The sequence below is a fragment of the Leptosomus discolor genome, chromosome 7, assembly GCF_034619465.1.
Source record: "Leptosomus discolor isolate bLepDis1 chromosome 7, bLepDis1.hap2, whole genome shotgun sequence".
NCBI classification, from domain to species: Eukaryota; Metazoa; Chordata; class Aves; order Leptosomiformes; family Leptosomidae; genus Leptosomus; species Leptosomus discolor.
This window is the reverse complement of record NC_141397.1, coordinates 46,551,556-46,571,681: the sequence shown is the minus strand read 5'-3', so window position 1 is coordinate 46,571,681 and position 20,126 is coordinate 46,551,556. Positions and strand designations below refer to the sequence as shown.

Below are 20,126 nucleotides of genomic sequence, written 5' to 3'. Positions count from 1 at the left end.
TAGCAATGTTTATCAGGGCTTTGTTCTAAGCACGTCCCTCGTCCCCTGCCCCTTCCCACTCCTCGCCCAGCAGACAGGAACCAGGCACTGGCCAGAGCAATGCTTGCGGTGTATTCCTGCGGGAATGCTCACCCTGCGTTTCATTATCATCTGTACGTGCCAAAGATGCAATCCCAGATCTGTGAACTTGCATTGCCTGTGCTGGGTGGCTGGGTTTAAAATGTTATTCCATGTACAAAGTAGTAATTTCTTTGGCAAAGATAATTCTTAGCAGTGCAAAGCGATTCTGTGACAAGTGCATAGGCTGATGTGTAGAGCTGTGAGAGGATGAGACCTGGATGGTTACTTTTACACAGCTCAGTGCATCTCCATTCTAAGCCTGGTGTCTCCATGAGCAGAAGCTGGCACTGGGGGACTGTGTCCCTTCCACAGGTCCCCAGTGAAGGAGAAGGCCATAGCTGAGGGCTGGAGAGATTCGCAGGGCAACTGGCATTGAATCCCAACCAAAACCAAGAGTGACAACTCAACCATGTTGCAGGGATCACCCCAGAGTAATGCCTTACATTATTTATTTGGTTCTAACCTCTTCAAGGAAAAACACACAGGGCAGCATTATGGGGGAAACTCTCCTACCTTTTCTGGGAAATGGGCATGACTGGGCACCTCTCTGAGGTGCCTGTACACAAATCGGTGCTGTTTAACATCTTGTTGGTGACACGGACAGCAGGATTGAGTGCATCGTCAGCGGGTTTGCTGACACCAAGCTGTGTGGCATGGTTGACATGCTGGAGGGAAGGGATGCCATCCAGAGGGACCTTGAGAGGTGGGCCCATGCACACCTCATGAAGTTCAACAAGGCCAAGTGCAAGGTCCTGCCCCTGAGTCGGGGCAATCCCAAGCAGAGACACAGACTGGGCGATGAGTGGATCAAGAGCAGCCCTGCGGAGAAGGACTTGGGCGTGTTGATGGATGAAAAACTGAGTATGAGCCAGCAATGTGTGCTTGCAGCCCAGAAAGCCAGTTGCACCCTGGGCTGCATCAAGAGAAGCGTGACCAGCAGGTCAAGGGAGGTGATTCTGCCCCTCTGCTCTGCTCTGGTGAGACCCCACCTGCAGTGCTGTGTCCAGCTCTGGGGCCTCCAGCATAAGAAATACACAGACCTGCTCGAGCGGGTCCAGAGGAGGCCAGGAAGATGCTCAGGGGGCTGGAGCACCTCCCTGTGAGGACAGGCTGAGAGAGCTGGGGTTGTTCAGCCTGGAGAAGAGAAGGCTCCAGGGAGACCTTATAGCAACCTTCCAGTACTTAAAGGGGGCTACAGGAAAGGTGGGGAGGGACTCTTGATCAGGGAGTGTGGTGACAGGACAAGGGGTAACGGATTCAAACTGAAAGAAGGGAGATTTACATTAGATGCAAGGAAGAAGTTCATCACTGTGAGGGTGGTGAGACAGTGGAACAGGTGGCCCAGAGGAGCTGTGGCTGCCCCCTCCCTGGCAGTGTTCAAGGCCAGGTTGGATGGGGCTTGGAGCAACCTGGTCTGATAGAAGGTATCCCTGCCCATGGCAGGGGGTTGGAACTAGATGACCTTCAAGGTCACTTCCAGCCAAACCATTCTATGTTTCTATGAAATGTGCACAGCATAGGGAAAAAACAGGAGGAACCGTGTGCAGTTTCAGGGCTACCATGTAATTGGGATCATAGAGGCTTGGTGGGGTAGTTCACACACCTGGAGTACTGCAAAAGATAAATGCAGACTCTTTAGAAAGGACAGGCAAGGAGAGGGAGCTGCCTTTTATGTGGGAGAGCAAGGAAAATGCATGGACCTCTGCCTAGGGCTGGATGATGAGCCAGCTGAAAGCTTCTAGATAATGATTAGCAGGCAGACCAATGTGGGTGTCTTTGTGATGGGTGTCTCCTACAGATGCCCTGCTCAAGAACAGAAAGTAGATGAGAACTTTTTAAGACAAGGAGAGGAAGCCTCATGGTGGACTTTAACTACTTTGAGATCTGCTGGACAGACACCACAGCAGGGCACAAGCAACTCAGGAGGTTTCTGAAGTGCACTGAGGCACTGATACAGGTGAGCTTACTGACACAAGTGACCGATAAGCTGATGAGGGGAGGTGTTCTGCTAGACCTGATACTTACAAAGAGTGAAGAACTATAGATGTAAAAGCTGGGCACAGCCTTGGCTGCAATGACTGTGCAATGGTGGAGTGCAGGAACCTCAGAGGAGTGAACAAGGCCAAAAAGCAAGATTGCAACTGTGGACTTCAGGAGACTGGACTTAGTCTCATTCAGGGATCTACTTGGAAGAATCTCATGGGATACAGTCTTGGAAAGAAGAAGGGTCCAGAAGAGCTGGTTAATTTCCAAGGATCTCCTCTTCCAAGATCAAGAAATGTCTATCCCAATGTGCCGCAAGTCAAGCAAACATGGCAGGGGCCTGAATGGATAAACAAGAGGCTCCTGACTAAATTCAAATGTAAAAAAGAAAGAATACAAGAAGTGAAAGCTGGATCAGGTCACCCCAGAGGAAAAGACAGGGTTGAAAAAGCCAAAACCCACCTGGAGTTACATCTGTTGAGGAACAAGAAGGGCTTCTACACATTAAAAAGCAGCAAAAGGAAGACTAGCAATAATGTGAGCCTGCTACTGAATGGGCAAGGGATCTGCTGAGAAAGTGTACGGAAAAGTCCAAAGTACTCAGTGCCTTCTTTGCTTCAGTCTTTGCTGATAAGAATCGCGCTTCAGGAATCTCAGGGCCCTGAGATCAAGTGGGAAAGTCTGGAGCAACGAAGACCTACCATCAGCACAGAAGGTTCAGGTGAGTAAATATTTAAACAAATTAGATACACAGAAGTCTGTGAGACCTGATGTGATGCATCCAGGAGTGCTGAGGGAGCTGGCCAGCATCATTGTGAGGCCACTCTCAATCAGTTTTGAAAGTCTGACTGGGAGACATTCCTGAGGACTGGAAGAAAGTAAATGTCACTTCTATTTTCAAGAAGTAGAGGATGGAGGATCTGGGAAGTCTTGGAGCCTCTGTCATATAAGGAGAAGCTAAGAGAGCTGGGGTTGTTCAGCCTAAAGAAGACAAACCTTAGGGGGAGCTTATAAATATGTATAAACAGCTGATAGGTGGGAATAAAAAATATGTTTCTCAGTGCTGTCCAATGAAAGGACAAGAGATAGTGGACAGTAACTGAAATGCAGGAATTCCATTTAAAAACAAGAAAAAAAACCTTTTTACGGTAAGAGTAGTTAAACACTGGAATGGGTCACCCAGGGAGGTTGTGGAGTTTCCATCCTCGAACATATTCAAAACCCAACTAGACATGGTCCTGAGTAACCTGCTGTAGTTGACCCTGCTTTGAGTAGGGATGGACTAGATAATCTCCAGAGGTCCCTTCCAAACTCAACTGGAGTTGAGTCAATTCTGCGACTCCAAATAACTGAGACTAAAGCCGGTTCAGAAAAAATATCTAATCCTCCCTTGGCCTTGTCCCTGTACTCAGGAAACCTGCAAAGATGTGGGTTTTGCAGCATTGGAAAAACACTGTCTTTCTAAGCCTTTCAAATGGGAATGCAGTTGTTATTTCTGACTGAAAGCTTTCAAAATCTGGTGAGGTAATAGCAGAATTTGTCTACAAGCATCTTAAAGTACTGTTTCTCTAAACAGAACTGTCTTATCGTCTCATCACTGCACAAAGACAAGGCCATTTATAGGACTCGTGTGAAGCCAGGAGTCCGCAGAAAGGCATTAGTTCAACTCCAGCATAATTCCTGATTTAGTGTGAACACTGATACTATTGAAAACAGTGAAGTACCTCTCAGCTCTAGCATTGGCCGCTGTTTCCATGACTCTGGCATCATCTCTCTTCTAGTCTGGAAAACAAATTGGCTGTTGATAAATTTCTGAATGCTACAGATGGTGAAGGGTACTTCTGGGTGAACAATACTAAAATAGTGATCCAAGCAGATGCCCATGGTCTGAAGGCCAGGTACAATCTTTTGAATGCTCACGCCAGCTTGCTTCACTCTGAGCTTAAAAAGAAAATATGGACAATTTATAATTCATATCCTTGTTATAATTGAACATATATAATATATGTTATAATTCATATCCAATGTGTTATAATTCAGGACAAGTTATAGTTGATGACTGTTTATACATGTACAGACACTTAGCCTTGCTATACTACATGTCTGATTTCTTTCTCTCTAGTGTATTACTGAAAAGCTCTGAATGAGTGTCCTTCATAGCAAGGAAGGAATAATGTTACTTTCCACAGAAAGGACTGTTATTATCCAAATGCTCTTCTCTATCAATTGTTAAAAACAACACAAAACTAACTGCTATTATCCTTGCTCGCATTTGTGTAGGCCTAACAAATAGCCATATGGGTATCTGTAAGAGAAAATTAGAGATACCAGAGCATGTCCTGCATTCCAAAAAGAAAATAATGGTGGCATAAAACATCTTGGCAAATACTAATTTCCTAATAGATGCCATGGGTTATCTTCTCTTAACAATTGCCGTGTAAAGATTTAGTCATTCTCTTTTAGCCTGCTGACCATACATGAACTCTTAACTCCTGCATAAATGTCTGCCCTGCCTTCACTGCAGACTTATTGAAGCTCTGATCTAGCTACCAATAATGGGTGTGGGCCTTGCCCTTCTTTTGCACCTGTAATTTTATTGAATTATGCAGACTAGATGTCTTGAAAGGTTTTAAACTCTGAATTTGGCTAACGAGGAGAGTAACACAAAGCAGACTATGTGCTCTGGAATCTCTACCAGTGTGATGCCAAAACATGTTCCCTGAGTGACGGTATTCAGCTTTCTTCTGCTGTTCTTATTCTTAGCTTCTCCTTTCTTTTCTCCAGTCTTAAGCTAGTATTGTCCACACAGAATTGCGAGCAAGATGAACTGTAGCTTGGTAGGAACCCAGGCTAGTTGGAAACCAGACACATGGTAGTCCCTGCCAAGGGAAAGGCGATTGCATTGCTGCAGAGTATGTGTGCACAGGAGAGAAGACTCAATCCTCCCATGGAAGATAGAGATATTTTTGGCTCAAATTCCTACTAGATAGGGTTGCATGCATGTACGTAGCTAGGTTTTCCCAGCAGAAGCGTGTAGGAGTAGACTCAGGAAGCATGCAGAGCCTTATTTGCCAGCAAAGCCTTACTAAAAGCCTTTGGACAGACTGGGAGGAGAGAGTGACTAGCTGTAAGTATGAAGCCAGTTAAAAGGATGTGTTGTGTCTCTGGCACATCCAAGGACAGGAAGGTGACCAGAAACCTCAGAAGATTCTGTTCAGTGTTCGGTAACGGAAAGACTGCTGCAATAAATCTTGTTCGCATATCATGTTTCAGACATGGTAATCCCAATATATTCAAAGCAGATTCTTATCTGAAATGATCCAGATCCAGTTGTTATGAGAGACTCTTACTGCATGTCTCTGTACAGAGCACTTCTGCAGATCTTACAAATGAGTGTGCACTGTGTGCAGAGCACATGCAGCAGTGAACTGTCGGACAGTCAAAACAGAAGAAAATTACTACATGGTTTATGCAAACTAAAGGCTCTTACCACATGCTTGTCCTACCTCTTTGTCAAAAACCATATGAAAAGGAAGTCCATTGCAAAATGTTTTTGTGTCAATCCAGAGGCTCTTGGGATAAACAGGATCAAATCCTCGCAGGAGCTTACCTGTGGCAAGATAAATGTGTAGTTTTTAATCAGATTGCACCCCTTAAAACCAGTCAGCATTACTTTTTAGCACTCAGTGAGCCAGGACCCTCTATCATAATAAGTGAATACAAACTAAACAGTGTGTGGGTCCAGAAATGTGTATACATGTGTGCTAAATACTCTGTAGTTTAATACACAGCTGATTAGCAACTAATCTGAGTTGGCCAAGAGTTTAAAACTCAACTACACAAAAAACACAGACCATTAGATGCTTGAAATTATGTGGAAACAATAAGAATAGATGAACTGTAGATGTTGCTGCCCTATGAATTTGCAGCTGTCATAGCAATATAACACAGCTATATCCCACAAAAATGTACACAGAAGTGGATTTAATACACTTTGCTAGCTACTAAGTAACATTTGTGGAGAAAAAACCCAGCATGATCTGGGTTTCGGTCTCCTATACAAAGAACTCTAGTCTGTAGCACAAAGACCAAATTACTGTTTGGTTTCTATTTCACTTACCCCTAGTTTTTTTCAAAATGGTCACAAATCTACAGAGCAGATAGCAAACAGATACTTTTGTAAAATTAATTAAATGGGTAAAATAGTCAAAAGGGCTTATCTGACTGAAGCACCCAAAGCCTTTGATCTTCACAGTGTAAACTTGGATTTTCCAGTAACCCACAAGAATCGAAAGAGTGACTACTTCAAGTGATCTCTTTCCCCCAAAAGGTGGCTATCACAGTTACTCTAGTAAATTCTGCATAATAACAAATGCTTAAATCAGTTAGAAAACTGGTGAAAAATATTACAAATTTAGGACCCAACTTTTAGACCTCTTACTGCTTCAGGGGAAGTCAATGTGGGGTTTTCATTTTTCAAAGTATGGCTCTTGAAAAATATTTTAAAGGATTTTATTTTCTTAAGTAATAATGCTACGCTAGAATTTTATTTTGAATATATATTAATTTCTTACTCAATATATCTACTTTTGTAACACATGTGGCATTGCACCAGATGATAACAGGTTCAATTTTTCATTCCTCCCAGAATCTAGATAGCTTGGCAATACTGAGCTGGATTCTCATTCCTCTTGGGAAATCAAAACATCCTAACTGAAAAAATCCTTCCATTTTCTAAACATTTATAAAGGTATAAACAGAGATTACTACATTAGCAGTAGATTTTTGATAGTGGAGGGTGTAATTTGGTTTTCAAAATTTACTACAGTTGGTAACTTTGGAAAGGAGTAGCAGCTACCGATCTTTTACATTCATGGTCTTAGACCAAAGGTCTTCCTTGAGAAGGAAGTATTAAATGTATCACAGTGACATTTTATAGAAGAACACTTTTCATAAAAAAACCCTGTTTAAGAGACAAAAGTGACAGGTCATATTCAAGTATCTGTCACTACGAAGCACACTTATTGTCTGCAATTCTTCTTTGATTACCAACGCCTATCCAAAAGAAACTGAACCAGAAACATTTTGAAAAGACAGAGAGGAAATATGAATGGTAACTTCCAAATGGATGGGTGGTTGGATAGAGGGAGGCTTCCTGACTTTCTTGCTGAAGACACTCAGAAATAATGACAAGCTCCCTCTGAATGAGCTCTCACCTTTTCCTAATGTGATTATTCCTCTTACTGTTTTCCAGTGACTTTTCCTGACAGGACAAACAGAGCTTCCTCTGTCTCTAATTGTATTCTTGTCTTTTTCAAGGTCCTGTTGAAATAAATCCAAAGGGAAATTCAAGGGTGTTTTTATTTTAATCATATTTTAATAATATAGTGATAATGAATATTAAAATACCTCTTTATTCTGTTGATTCTCAGTTTGCTTTTCAGAGTCAGCAAGATACTGAGGTGAGGAAGAAAATTTTTTTCTTTCCTTGTACGAAAATACGGGGGTTTGAGTTACAAGAAAAACAGTATGTTCTTTTTTCCCAGTTCGTTGTTCTTCTTCTGTTTGATTGACTATTTCCATTGAAATCTCAATGTTAAAAAAATCCAGGGCTGCTGCACCAATGATTCCTGAAGGAGAAAAAAAAGACAAAGTATTGCCAAGAACAAAACCTTTCCATTTTCCTCTTAGAGGGACCACAGTGGAATTTCACTGTTTCAGAAGTCACTTTTCCAAGGGACTCTGGAAGAAGAAAGCAACCTATGTCATTCCTACTACCATTGCCGTGCTAAAAATATGTGAATAGAGGATAAGCTTTAAAGTTACTGTTTCTTTTGCCTTATCTGATGACAAATGCTTATTTTCACTAGAAGCAGCTCAGCAGGATATCTGAAGAATGTGTCCAAATAGTCATACATAGCAACAACACAAATTCCCATTAACCCAAGAAGTGCAGGGGGTCTAAAGAGATTCTGCTGTAACAATCTATTTTAGTCATTGCAGAATATTTTCTTTCTAAAGGAAGGAAATATATTTCATGAAGATCAGACCTCTCATTTCTGCTTAGCTATTTGGCGAAATACTGGACAATGACACGAAAAGCTCTGTCTAAAATTGCAAATAGTTCTGTGCTTCAGTAGGAATATGAAATGAGTTTTGATGAAAGGGGAAGTTTTGGTAAACTTCTAAATACAGCAACATCTATGAAAGAAAGGAATATGATCATCACTTACAGACCTACAGCTGTTTAACCCTTGCATGAGTACGACTGTGGAGATTCCTATAAAAAGCCAGTAAAAGATTCAGTTTTGAGCAAGGTTCAATCCCATAGTAGTTTTACAGATTGCATGTACTGCAGGAGTATTTATTACAGGATGGATGTCTTCAAATCAACTATAATTTCTACTTCAATGTAACTTAAGGAGCATGAGTCACTGAAAACTAATGAACAGTTAGACACCATGAACTTTAATTTTTCTTCCAGAATGGGAATTCTATAGGAGTTCCATAGCAGGAATGGACACTTATGGCCTGGGTTGTCATACCACAAATCTTGATGGAAGTTACTGGGAGCTAGGAGTGATCAGGCAGCAGGGAAATACTGTGGTCAGATGCCTGGTGACTAAACTCTACCAGGCTTCAATTCCATGGCCAGTCCTCATCTGAAAAAATATTCGAAAATCTGAGCAAAGTATAACTGCAAATATATGGTTACCCTGTATATATATTGCATTACCAGCTGAGCTGTACTCTGCATTCTATCCATTTACCTGGCACAATATGGCACAGACCTCTTCTGTCTGAATAGTAATGTAAATGCATTGACCCATCTTCATTCTTTTCTACTCTAAAAGATGGTGCATTCATCTCCTGAGGGGAAAAACAAAAACAAAAACAAAACCTCAATATCTTTTTCTGATAAAAAGAATACTGGTGAATTCCACTTGTACAAAAGCATCCCAAGTCTTAATAAAATAAGCAGTAATTTAAGTAAGCTGAAAACCAGAAAATTAATAAATATGCTTACCTGTGAAGGAAAGTCTACTATGCACTAGAGCCAACGTCCTAAATAATAGCTACTGTTGAGGACCACTCAGGAAAAATAATTAAAAAAAATTGTCCTAACATCTTGGAGTAATCAGTTTCAGAACATAGGAGAGCCTGTTATAGCATCTTTTTCCATCATATGTTCACACCTATGAGATGCTGTTCCTCATGTTGTGAAGTCTGGCAGTCCACCCATACCTGCTCAGTAATCACTACTGGAACTTGCCTGGTAAGAAAGGGACAGGTAGCTGTGCAATGCATCCAGGTTCTCTATGAACTCGTAGAGATTTCCACCTAGGGTCCTCAGCATATGGTCATAGCCTGAGCGTTTACAGAATTCAAAGAAATACTCTCCAAACTCTCTCAGAACCATGTCAGCAGAAACACCTGGCAAAATAAAGGTACCTTAATGAATAAGAAAGGCTTGGAAGTCCTTGAAATGCTGTCAGGTGGATTAAAAGTGAATGAATGCAGAAAATTTGCAACATAGGGAGGGCATTCCAAAGAACATAGAAGACTCAAACCTGAGCTGCAGCCTCAGGCTTGACCCAGGATGGTTCATTGTTGAGGTATGTATTAGTGACACATACCTAATATTTTGCAGGCTTTGTCAACAAGCTGCATTGTGATCTCATCTTTGTAAACCTCAAAAGTCAAGAAAGAATCCTGGACGCCAGCCTGCAGTCTGCAACAGAGAAGACAATATTCTTGTCTCAACAGTGCTGTAAATAAACATGCTTGGGTGACCAACCTGGCGTTCATTAAGCACTGTTTGCTGTTAACCCATTCCTTAACCTCCTTCAAGCATTATATTGGAACACTCTACTTCCCCTAATGGTTTAAGGGTGTGTAACATGGCTGAATGGTTGTGTACACCTCTCCATTTCTGCTATTTCATATTACATTATCATGGTGTACTTGTTCAAGGATTAGGGCATCATACTGGGGGGGGGCAGAGCAAGTGGAGTCTTACTTTGGCTTCTGGTCTACTGGCTTGTCTTTCAATGTGGCCACGATATCAAGCTCTTGGGTCTCCACAAACTTGACTGAAATCTTGCCGATTTTTCATTTCAGTTTCAATGGCTATTATAAGTACGTATCTGACTATCACTTATATATCTTTATACCTTGGAAAATACTATAAAGCTCATAAAGTAAAGACAAAACCAGAGGAGATGATGTATTTAGCTGCTTTTCTGAAAGTACTGGAATTAAACTGCCCTCATATCAAGGATGACATCTTTGCAGTGTAATTACTTTCCAATATCATCACAGTGAGCCAGTGAGTCTATTGCACAATTGTCTATAAGACTAAATGTCATCCTTAATTATCTGATAGAAAAAAATTAATTGGGAGTATTTAGTATCAGAGTATGAAGTGTTACAAGGTAAGAAACTCTTGCTTTTGCCCTGCTAGTTACTTCTAATAATTATTTGATATATGCATCAGCTGCCATTTACCAGTAAGAAACCAGAATCCTCTGCTGCTAAATTCCTGAGCATTTTCTTTCAATACACTACATTTATTGGGAACACATTACCTTAGTTTTTCCCATGTTTCTTCACCATACTTTTCAACCACCAGAGACTTCAGGCATGTATTTATAAATCCATACTGCAAAAGCAAATATATGAACAGGGAAAAGACATACTGATTTTCAAAGCGCAGCCCAAACATGCCACCTTTTTCTATTTAAAATTCCGCTGCTGATTTTGTATTGCAAAAGAGAAAGTAATAATGTTTGACAGCCGTTATGTCTCTCAGTAAACAGCATAGCCTTTCTCTCCGTGTGTCACAAGCATTCAGCGGAACAGCGCAAACCCACCCAACCCCGTTCTGCGGATGCGGACGCAGAGGCGCCAGGTCAGGGATCGGCCACGGGCGCAGCCCCGAGCACGGGGAAATACGGCGGAGCAGCAGCCGGAGCACGGCCGCGGCACCAGGAGGTCAGCTGGGCTTTACCTTGACCGCTATTTTTTGCGCTACTGCTGACTGACCGTAGACTGGAGATGAGGCGGGAAATGTCACCAGAATAACCCTAAGTAGTACTGTCACAGCAGCCGCAGCCTAAGGATAGGGTGGCCGAATGCCCCCAAGCAACGCGGGTCAGCATCCTGCCCCGGGCAGGGCGGGCGGGAGGCTCTCAGCCGGCTGCTCTCTCGGGCCTGGAGTGTCTGTCTGTCCCCGACAGGAGCCGTCTGTCCCGACTCACGCCCCGCTGCCCTCCCCGCGGGCAGCCTGGCACCGCCCGGGGCCGCAGGAGGGCCCGAATCGCTTGCCTCTCCCCACGCGTCCCGCCGCCTAGAGACGGGGAGCCCCCGAGCCCGCCCCGCCACCCGCTCACCATCCTGCCGCCGCCGCCCCTCCGCCGGGACCCGGCCGCCGTCCCCGGCGCCGCCGCCGCCGCCGGCTCCCGCCGCGCCCGCCCCGCTGCCCGCCCGGGGGGCGGTGGCACGGCCAGGCCCGGCCCCGTGGCTCTCCTCTGCCTGGCCTGGCCGGTTTTCAGCACAAAACGCGGAATTTCTGAAGCTGCCGGTGTGGCAGGAGTCCCAAGCGGTGCCGAAGAGCATCTCGGTGAAGTGGCATCGCCGACGCGATGGCAGGCCGCGGCAGTTTCTCGATTCTGGTTCCTCGGGGCTGGAGCCTGCGGCGCGGTCAGGCGGGACGTGGCGGGGTTAGAGCCGACTGGACACGGCACGGGGCTGCCAGGCTCGCCGGGTCCCAGCCGCCCGAGGCCCCGCTGGGGCCAGCAGCTGCGGGGGCGACAGGAGAGGAGGGCGTTTCTGGCCAAGGCTTTCTTAAAACTGCTCTTGGCAGAGCAGGAACGATAATGGTGGAGTCAATAATCACGCTTGCCCAAGGACAGGGGGGATGTAGGCAGAAGCAGCATCTTTCATGCGGCTGGTGGATGCTGCTGATCTGTGCGTTGCTGCCGTAGGCCTGGCAAGAAGCGGGAGATGAAGCCACTTGCACATGACTGTCCATCATCCAGGCGGCGTCTGCAGCTGCCCAGGCTGTCTGAGAAGAAGACAGCAGTCGGGATGTCAGCAGGAACACAGTGATCCGTTCTAAGTGCACTGAATTCACAGGGTTTAGTGCCTGGCAGCATTCTCTCATTTCCTAGGAATAATTATTTGTAGGTCACTTTTGAAAGTGAATCATGAGAGGACACGATGAAGAACTGTTTAGGGAAAAACACTCCCCCCCCCCCCCCCCCCCCCTTCCCCCGATAAAGATGAGTTTCTGTCCTTTGTCAGCCAAACGCGCACAGGCAGCCCTGCAGGTGGCAAAAGCCCCGTTTCACCCCCCTCGTCGCTGCTGTTTGGTGCAAGGGTTGTGAGATGCTGCAGGGGCCCACGGACTGAGCCAGTGCTCTGTGTCGGTCTGGCAGGGAGGGTTTTGCTCACACTGTGGCCATTCCGAGACGCTGTCCTCATTGCTTGGCCTCCCATGGCTCAGGCTCTTCACAGGTGCTGTACGTGTTCAGCAGGCACATCAAAACCTGGCTGGTAGCCCTTCACTGGGCACGGTGCTGCTGTTTTAATGACCGCTGCCCTCCCGACAGCCTTGTGCTGTTCCTGTCCTCCCACAGCCTCCTCTGTACTCCCCTCACCCTTTCTATCCCGCAGACATTGGTGGCTCTCCCGTGATCTCACTGATCAATAAACTGGGTTTCTTCTCAAAAGCTGCTTTCTCAGCCAAATGCTCGTCGGAGCCGGGCTTGGAGAAGACGACTAGTGAAAGTTCATGCACAGGCTGTATTCCTGCAGCCGTGCATAGAGGGCTACCTCGGCATAGAAGCAGATAGGCAAACCCCTCTGTATTTCCTGGACAATATCAAATATTTATTTAAACATACACCTGTCAGAGCTAGCATTAGCCAGCGCTTCGTTTGCTGCCCATACTGCGGTTGTAAGGAGCACCCGTGCCCGCTGCCGAGCAAGAGGTGGTGCCGGACCCGCAGCCCCCAGCCCCGCAGCCCCCTGTCCCGCAGCCCGCCCGGCGGCCCCTAGGGGGGGGCCTCTCCCCGCCGGAGCCGGGCTCGCTGCTTTATCGCAGCCTGCAAAGTCATTAAAATGAATTGGATTAGGAGTCCATGACTGTCAGTGCCATCAATATAAATGTTACTCACTAGGAGGTTATTGATTGTTTTGTGTGCAAATTTTACCCACATAAATCTGCTGTTGATATGAATGCAAATAATCTGGCACTAGAAATGACAAATCAGGAAGATAAAGCTAAAGGAAATGGAAGAGGAATAAACACCTTATCATCTAAGAATTGTATAGGTTTTCTTATTGCCTTCAATTTATAAATTGTTTTCGATTAAACATAAATAAAACTAATTTTCAGGTTTGTAAAACCTGAATAACTGGAAGGATTTGCAAGTAAAGTACTTCAGTATCTTCTCTATACTTTAGTATCTCTTTTTTTTTTTTTTTTTTTTTTTTTGTATGCATGACACCTAAATAGGCAATCCAATTATTTTTATAACAAACATTAGCAACTATCAAAAAGGTTTGGAGATGCAATTCAGATAAGCTATCCAAAATTCAAATTAACACCTGTATACTGAATCTGTATGGTACGAGGTAATTCATACTGCAATTGCATTTATCATTATTGCCCTTCTTTGGCTAGTGGATTGATCCTACTATTTTTTCAGGTCTGTTTGTCATTATGAGAGAAAATTGGGTAAAGAACCTTCAAGTCAGAATTGTTTGTGTGCAGGTCATTGGGCTGCTCGCCCTTCACAGTCCATGGCCCATGATGTGCCCTTGGCCACCTCTGCCATCTCTAGCTGGATAATTGAAGCTTTCCAGGTAAGAGAACAGAAAGCAAGAGAGAAAAAGTTATAATACACTTCTGGTGTGACTCTTTTAAAATTCCTTTATTCTTTTGGCACAATGTAGTCAGTGCTTCCTGGAATCTTGAGATCAGTAGCTATTTCCGTGTATAATCACCCGTCTTTTATCAAAGACAGAACACCCTACATGTTTCTGTATCTCAGCCCACTCCGTGTAAAATGAAGACAATAATACTCCCCTTCCCAATCTGTTGCTGTGCTCCACTGTCGGTGATGACAGTCTCTCTTGGTGCAGCACGTTGAGGTCTCTCAGGCAATACTGGAGCCTGCTGCAGTGGTCTGGCATTGACACAAGCTGCCACTTGCTGCAGGGGCAACGGAGCAGGTGTATTTGGGTATGTAAAGGAGAGGTTGGAGCAGGATGTCTTTAGCTTCAGAGGGTTTCTTGCTTCCCAGAACATACAGGGTGGATGGGGATAAGTTCAGGCAGAACTGCGCACTAGTATTCCCCTGGTCTCTATCCTGTGAGGCTAAGCAAGGGCAAGGGCACAGGGTAACTTCAGTTGAAGTATGTCTGAAAAAGCCCTCCGTGGGCTTCACCTGTGCATAGCCCATCCTTCCTCCCATAACCAGCTCAGTGTCCAGTGCTGAGGAGGGGGTCAACTATTGCAACCCTCCAGGCAGTTTGTGAACAATTGTGTCTTATATTTCTTCTGCCTTTGTGGCAAAAGATCCATTAATTCAGAAGGGGGGTGCTGTGGCCTTGCAAAAAAAGATCCTCACCTGACAAAAATAACTATATCAAGAGCAAATTTTCCCCTGGCCTTTTCTTGTGCTTGTACCCAGCTAGTACTAAACAGCATCCTTGAGCTCCAGGTAGTTCAGCAAAATAAATGGGCTACCTGAAAAAACTGTAGCAATATAGCAATTTATAATTTCTGGTTACATCCTTGGAGAATGCAGTCATAGGCTTTCATAGTCAGTATATGCAAGGATGTCCTCCTTTTTACTTTTTTTTTCTTTCTGTTGTGTAATTATTAGCAACAATGCAAAGCCATATGTTAGTTGCCATGGTGGAGGGCTGCTCCCATAACTGTCTGAGCAGAGCGCATTCTAAACATTGCAGTCTGGAGCCCAAAATACCACAGCAGTAACAAAATCCTTTCTCCAAGTGGTTGCCAGCACTTGCTCCTACTGAAGACCCCTAGGACACAGTCCTTTTCAGCACACTTCCTTCAAATGCAGCTTCACATCCATTGTTTGGATATCATGTCTTCACATTTGTCTTTAATTTACCTGCACAGTGACTTTTTAGTGAATCAAAGAGAAAAAGAATCTGTCCTTCTACCAATGGGAACGAAAAAGAAAGTTTTATGTACATGTATTGTTAGGCTTCCATTACTTCATGCTACCAAACCATGAGGACAGCTGATGCAGAGTCTAGATTATGAATAAAAATAAACTCAGAAGATGTGCTGCCCTGCATAGTTTGGATGGCTCCAATTTTTGAAATATATATTTAAAAACCTCAACAGTTATATTTGAATTCTTACTAAAGACCCTGATCAAAATTTAGATGTCATTAATGTAACTAACTCAACAGCAGTGAAATTGTACTAGTGCAGGCTTTACCCTCAAGAAAGCTTTCAAACCCTCAACTCCTCTGGCTATCTGTTAAGCTGAGCTGGAGATGGGAGGCTGGGTCAATATTTAATTCAGCTTTGCAAAACTGCCAGGAAAAGTTACCAGCTCAGGTCCAAAACCTATTCACAAATGCCCTTCACGACACTGATGGGGAGGGAATTGAAGAAATTAATTATTTGCTCCGAGAGCTGGATGGCCTTTGGCATTGGTCTCTCTCCCTCAGCTTTCCACATGTGCTGCCATGGAGCTCCCCTCTCCCCGTGCATGACCAGCCCTGGCGCTCTCCATCCCGGGCACTCATCTTCTCTGAGCTGGCGAAGTCAGGGCTGCCTCCCAGAAAATATGAGTCATGCAAAGGAGAAACAGGGTGCGTTTGTGGGTATGTTTGCTGCATGGAACTTTCTGGTTAAAATCTTTACGCACGTTCCTCTGGGTATTTTCTTTAACTTGTCTCTTGTATCACTACTTACATTCAAAACCTAGCATCCAATATCTTTTCTAAATAGAAAATAGCTGATTACTTGTATTTTTGCCTCTGATTGCTAGTTAATGAAATTTGTTCCAGCTTTAACATCACTGAAATGAGCTACAAAGACTCATTTGTCTCAACTGCCTGGGACAGGCTCGCTTCTGCTGCAGCTCAGTTATCCAGGAGACTGGAAGAATGCAGTCAAGAATAATGCAAAAATGGGTAAAAGCCAAGGTTCATCAATCTTTGGAGCTGTGCTATTATATCTGTATTGTACTCCAAGCCACACAGCTCGACCATATTAGCATATGGAGCTGTTTGGTCACTTTCTGGCATCTTGTTCCTTTGGAAAAGTAACTACAAACTTTAAGGTGCTTGTGTCAAATGAAGAAACACTGTAATACCAGCCTGTACAGGCTGTGCTGTCAAACAAGGCTGTAACTGAGGGGTCTGTGGTACATTCCTTGTCCATCCCACCAGCATCCCTTCCCTATGCTTTGAAAAGAGGGCCTTTCAGGTACCATTCATGTCACCTGTCATCTGCTACATAACTCAAAATACTCCAAGGGCCCAGTTCAAGAACCCAAAGCAATTTAACAGCACATCCCCAACAATGTCAAACCAATAACTGGTAAATGCTGGCACTAGCTTTACTTGGCTTTAATATTGTGCAAAATTGCTGCTTTAATTTTGGAATGATGATCCAGCTGTCCTCCACTGTGGCATATTAAATATCTGGAGTTTTGTTTTTAAGAGGTGGACTCAGGTTTCCTGTGGCTGTGGGTCTTAATTAGATCTGTAACTGTTAAATTGAAAATCTTATTGAATATGCTGATGGTTTTACTTTCCTCTTGTCTGAGTTCTGTCCCAGCCCCTATCTCATCTAGCCTCGTTCAAATCAAACAGCTCTTTCTTCTAGTGAGCTTTCTTCTTGGCTACCCTTTCCCATCAAACCACCTACCACAGATGCTTTAGATGTAAATTCAACTTCCTTGGTGCTTTTACTTCTCTGAGTATTATTTTGCAATAGTATTAATCATACAGCATGCTTAGCTTTCTCATACCATTATTAACAAATATGTGTTTACTCTAGCTTTCCTCATTTGAACTGAATCTGTGAGCTGTATCCTGTATGGTACCTTTGAAAAATACTTGGATCCATTCTGTGCAAAGGTGAAGTTTAACATAATTTATTGTTGATAGGGACAAACTGTTCTACAGCTTTAGGAGGGGCACAAGCCCAGCATGGTCTCAGTTTTCAGAGGACCTACAGCTCCCATAAACCCCATGAAGAACTGGACCTGAGCTTTGACAGTGATGCACCTTGGGAAAAGGAGGTATAAAAAAAAATTCCCTTGCTTAAGCAAGAGAAGTAAAGTTTGTAAGTAACTAAGGAGTGGTAAATAGAGAGTAGTAAACTCTTCTGGAAAATCCAGGTAGAAATCTGTGACAGTAATATGAGAGAGGTCCAAAGGGCTGAGGGAGGCGGCTAAGGAGCTCTAAGGAAACTCTGTAGATTTGGCAAGTAGAAGGGCTGTTGACCAGGGGTTGGTTTTTAAATGTCCAAGCAAGGATGGCTAAGGAGGTAAAAGAATGTAAATTCTAAGGAAGACATTTAGGAATGACAAAAGGGAGACAAAGAATGAACTTCTTGCCTCCTTGCCCTGTGTGTGCCCTTAGGTCTGTAAAGGCACGGTGGACTAAAGGCTCCTGTTCCTCCTGCACAGAGAGAAGTGCCATGATCAGGAGAGAGGAAGGCGGTAAGTGCTGGTTGGTTGTTAGAGTAGCTTTATTTTTTGTAACGGGCTCTACAAGGAGTAAGGGCTTAACCTGAGAATTGAAGTGACCTGCCTGTCTGTGGTAGGGTGAGTTGGTGGGGTAAGAAACTCAGATACAGACTAGCTGGTAGCAAGTAGTAAGAGGTAGTTGAAGGTAGTCTTGTGTTTTCTGCGTCTTCACCTACAACTGTAATCTCCTTTTTGATCTCTCCTTTTGAAACTGTAGGTGTTGGTGATGATCTAACCAGCACCTGACTCGCCAGCCATTTGTCCTTGGAGGGCTGGGTAGGGACAAGGGCAGCTTCATTATGTGATGGAGGAGTGGCTGTCACCCTGTCAAATCCCTTCAGAGGATTACCAAAAAATCTCCATAATTTTCCTTTCAGCCTTAAACTATCCCCACCATCCAATCAATGGACAAAATTTGAAATGCACAGTCTGTTGAGATGATATGCAGAGCGGAGAAGAGCTAACCAAGAAAACCTGAGGAATGATCCCTCTGATGCACTTTCTGATGTTTATTGTATATTCTGTTTTCCCTGTGTATTTCTATGCTATGAATTTATAATGTAATGCAGGAAGGTCCTTCCCCCACAAATCAGAACAATATAGCCAAACCAGCTATCATTCGATGTTTACAAAACTTCACCCCAAAGTTTAAATTGCTGATCTGATTTCTGCTGTGGCTTACACTTATCCTCAGGAATAGAAAGTACCTTTCTGCCACTAGCAATAGTTAAAACAAACAAACAAAAAAAGCCTTTCTAGCCCAGGCTAGCTACTGCACCTTTTTGGTCTGTTTACAATGTACTGTGGCTATACAATAGCTCTTATGGGTTAATTTGAGGAAAACAGCAGTCTTTGTTCTGGTTTTGTATTTGTTCTTGGTTTTGCACTGATACGAATACTAGATGTAAGACAACTGAGATTGTGATGTTTTTAATATTAAAAGTGGAGCTACATATATTTGAGATCTCCAGAAATTCCCCTTGAGATTGATTTTTCCTCTGATAATTTGTTTTGCCAAACGCAGTGGTTTCTATTCTTGACTTGGACCATCTTGGTTTCATCAAAAATGGTTCTATATAACGTGTCTTTTAGCGAGGCTAGGGAATAAATATCTCTCTCTTATTTTAAGATTAATTATTTTGTTGAAAGGCTATTTTGTTTAGAATAAGAACATGTATCCGCGCCCCTCTCTAGTTTGCTTGAACTATTTCTGCCCCAGCTGGATGAAGCAGTTTAGTTGTAGCTACAAAAAACTTGACAAAGACTGTAAAAGTTGTCCAAGAAGAAGGATAAATAGCTAGAGCTCAGCTCTAGGCCATTAGCAGGACCATAACTAGCCAGTTAGTGTATGTGTGTCCCATGCTTCAGTGTAGATTTGTCATATACTTGGAAACTGGCATTGTCCTCATGATGGATGTAGCAGAATGTTGCCCAAATCTGGACATGTCAGTGGCCTTTTAAGAAATTGTTTGCAGCTGCAGCTAATCCCTTACTGCTGTGTGTGTGCCAGCTTTGCTTCTGTTTTTCCTAAGACTGCTGCATTCACTGCTGAAAGGAAGGGAAATCCAGGTCCTGGTCTTCCATGGAGGCGGGAACTGGGGTGGGACATGGCTGTGGAATTAGTGAAGTGAGATGATGTGTATATGCACATGTAAACCAGGAGCTGTACTGTAATATGAATGACGGCTTAGAGGTGCAATGCTAACTTTGGCTGTACAGAAAAATATGGAGACAGCAAACACACTGTGTTTTGTTTGTGTGGCCAGCAAGTGTGCTGTAATTTGTTTGTGTGCATGTAACTTTTTCAAAGTGTGCAGGATCACACTTCTGTTGCAGTAATTTGTCCTCTCTGCTGCATGCACAGCAGTGCCTGCAGCCCCTCAAAGAGCACGCTGTGGCTTTGCTTGTCCCCTTTGTTGCTGCTTGGCTAGTTTTCCCCTTTCTCTTCTCCCTTCTTTTTCCTAGTCTGACAGAATAGCCTTCTGGGAAAGGGAAAGCTAAGTATTTCTGAAGCACTGCAATGCAAACAAACCAGCTCCACATGAACCTTGACTGGGAAAATCTGTGCCACACAGCATAGCCATCACAGCATGCAGTATGTGGGAGCTGCTAGAAAAGACTGCTAGGCTGGTGAGGAGCCCAAAGGACTAGGCATCCTCACAGTCCTTTGCCAGTAGCAGCATTTGTGAGAAATAGAGTAAAACTAATCTGGGAATTAGTTTTAAAATGTTAATGTATTTTTGCTTGATAAGCCTGTACACTGTATAA

General features: G+C 43.8%; 1 protein-coding gene across 1 annotated transcript in view; it reads right to left on the bottom strand.

The window, feature by feature from the left end:
- LOC104348866 (guanylate cyclase soluble subunit beta-2-like) overlaps positions 1 to 20,126 on the bottom strand; it is a 42,887-nt gene that overhangs the window by 8,244 nt on the left and 14,517 nt on the right. The window contains exons 3-10 of the mRNA XM_086468587.1: positions 10,692 to 10,765; positions 9,741 to 9,835; positions 9,377 to 9,537; positions 8,874 to 8,973; positions 7,513 to 7,733; positions 7,320 to 7,425; positions 5,610 to 5,713; positions 3,828 to 4,044 (exon numbers count right to left, since the gene is read on the bottom strand). Of these exons, the coding sequence (XP_086324713.1) occupies positions 3,828 to 4,044; positions 5,610 to 5,713; positions 7,320 to 7,425; positions 7,513 to 7,733; positions 8,874 to 8,973; positions 9,377 to 9,537; positions 9,741 to 9,835; positions 10,692 to 10,765 (1,078 nt within the window). The remainder of the gene's footprint in view (positions 1 to 3,827; positions 4,045 to 5,609; positions 5,714 to 7,319; positions 7,426 to 7,512; positions 7,734 to 8,873; positions 8,974 to 9,376; positions 9,538 to 9,740; positions 9,836 to 10,691; positions 10,766 to 20,126) is intronic.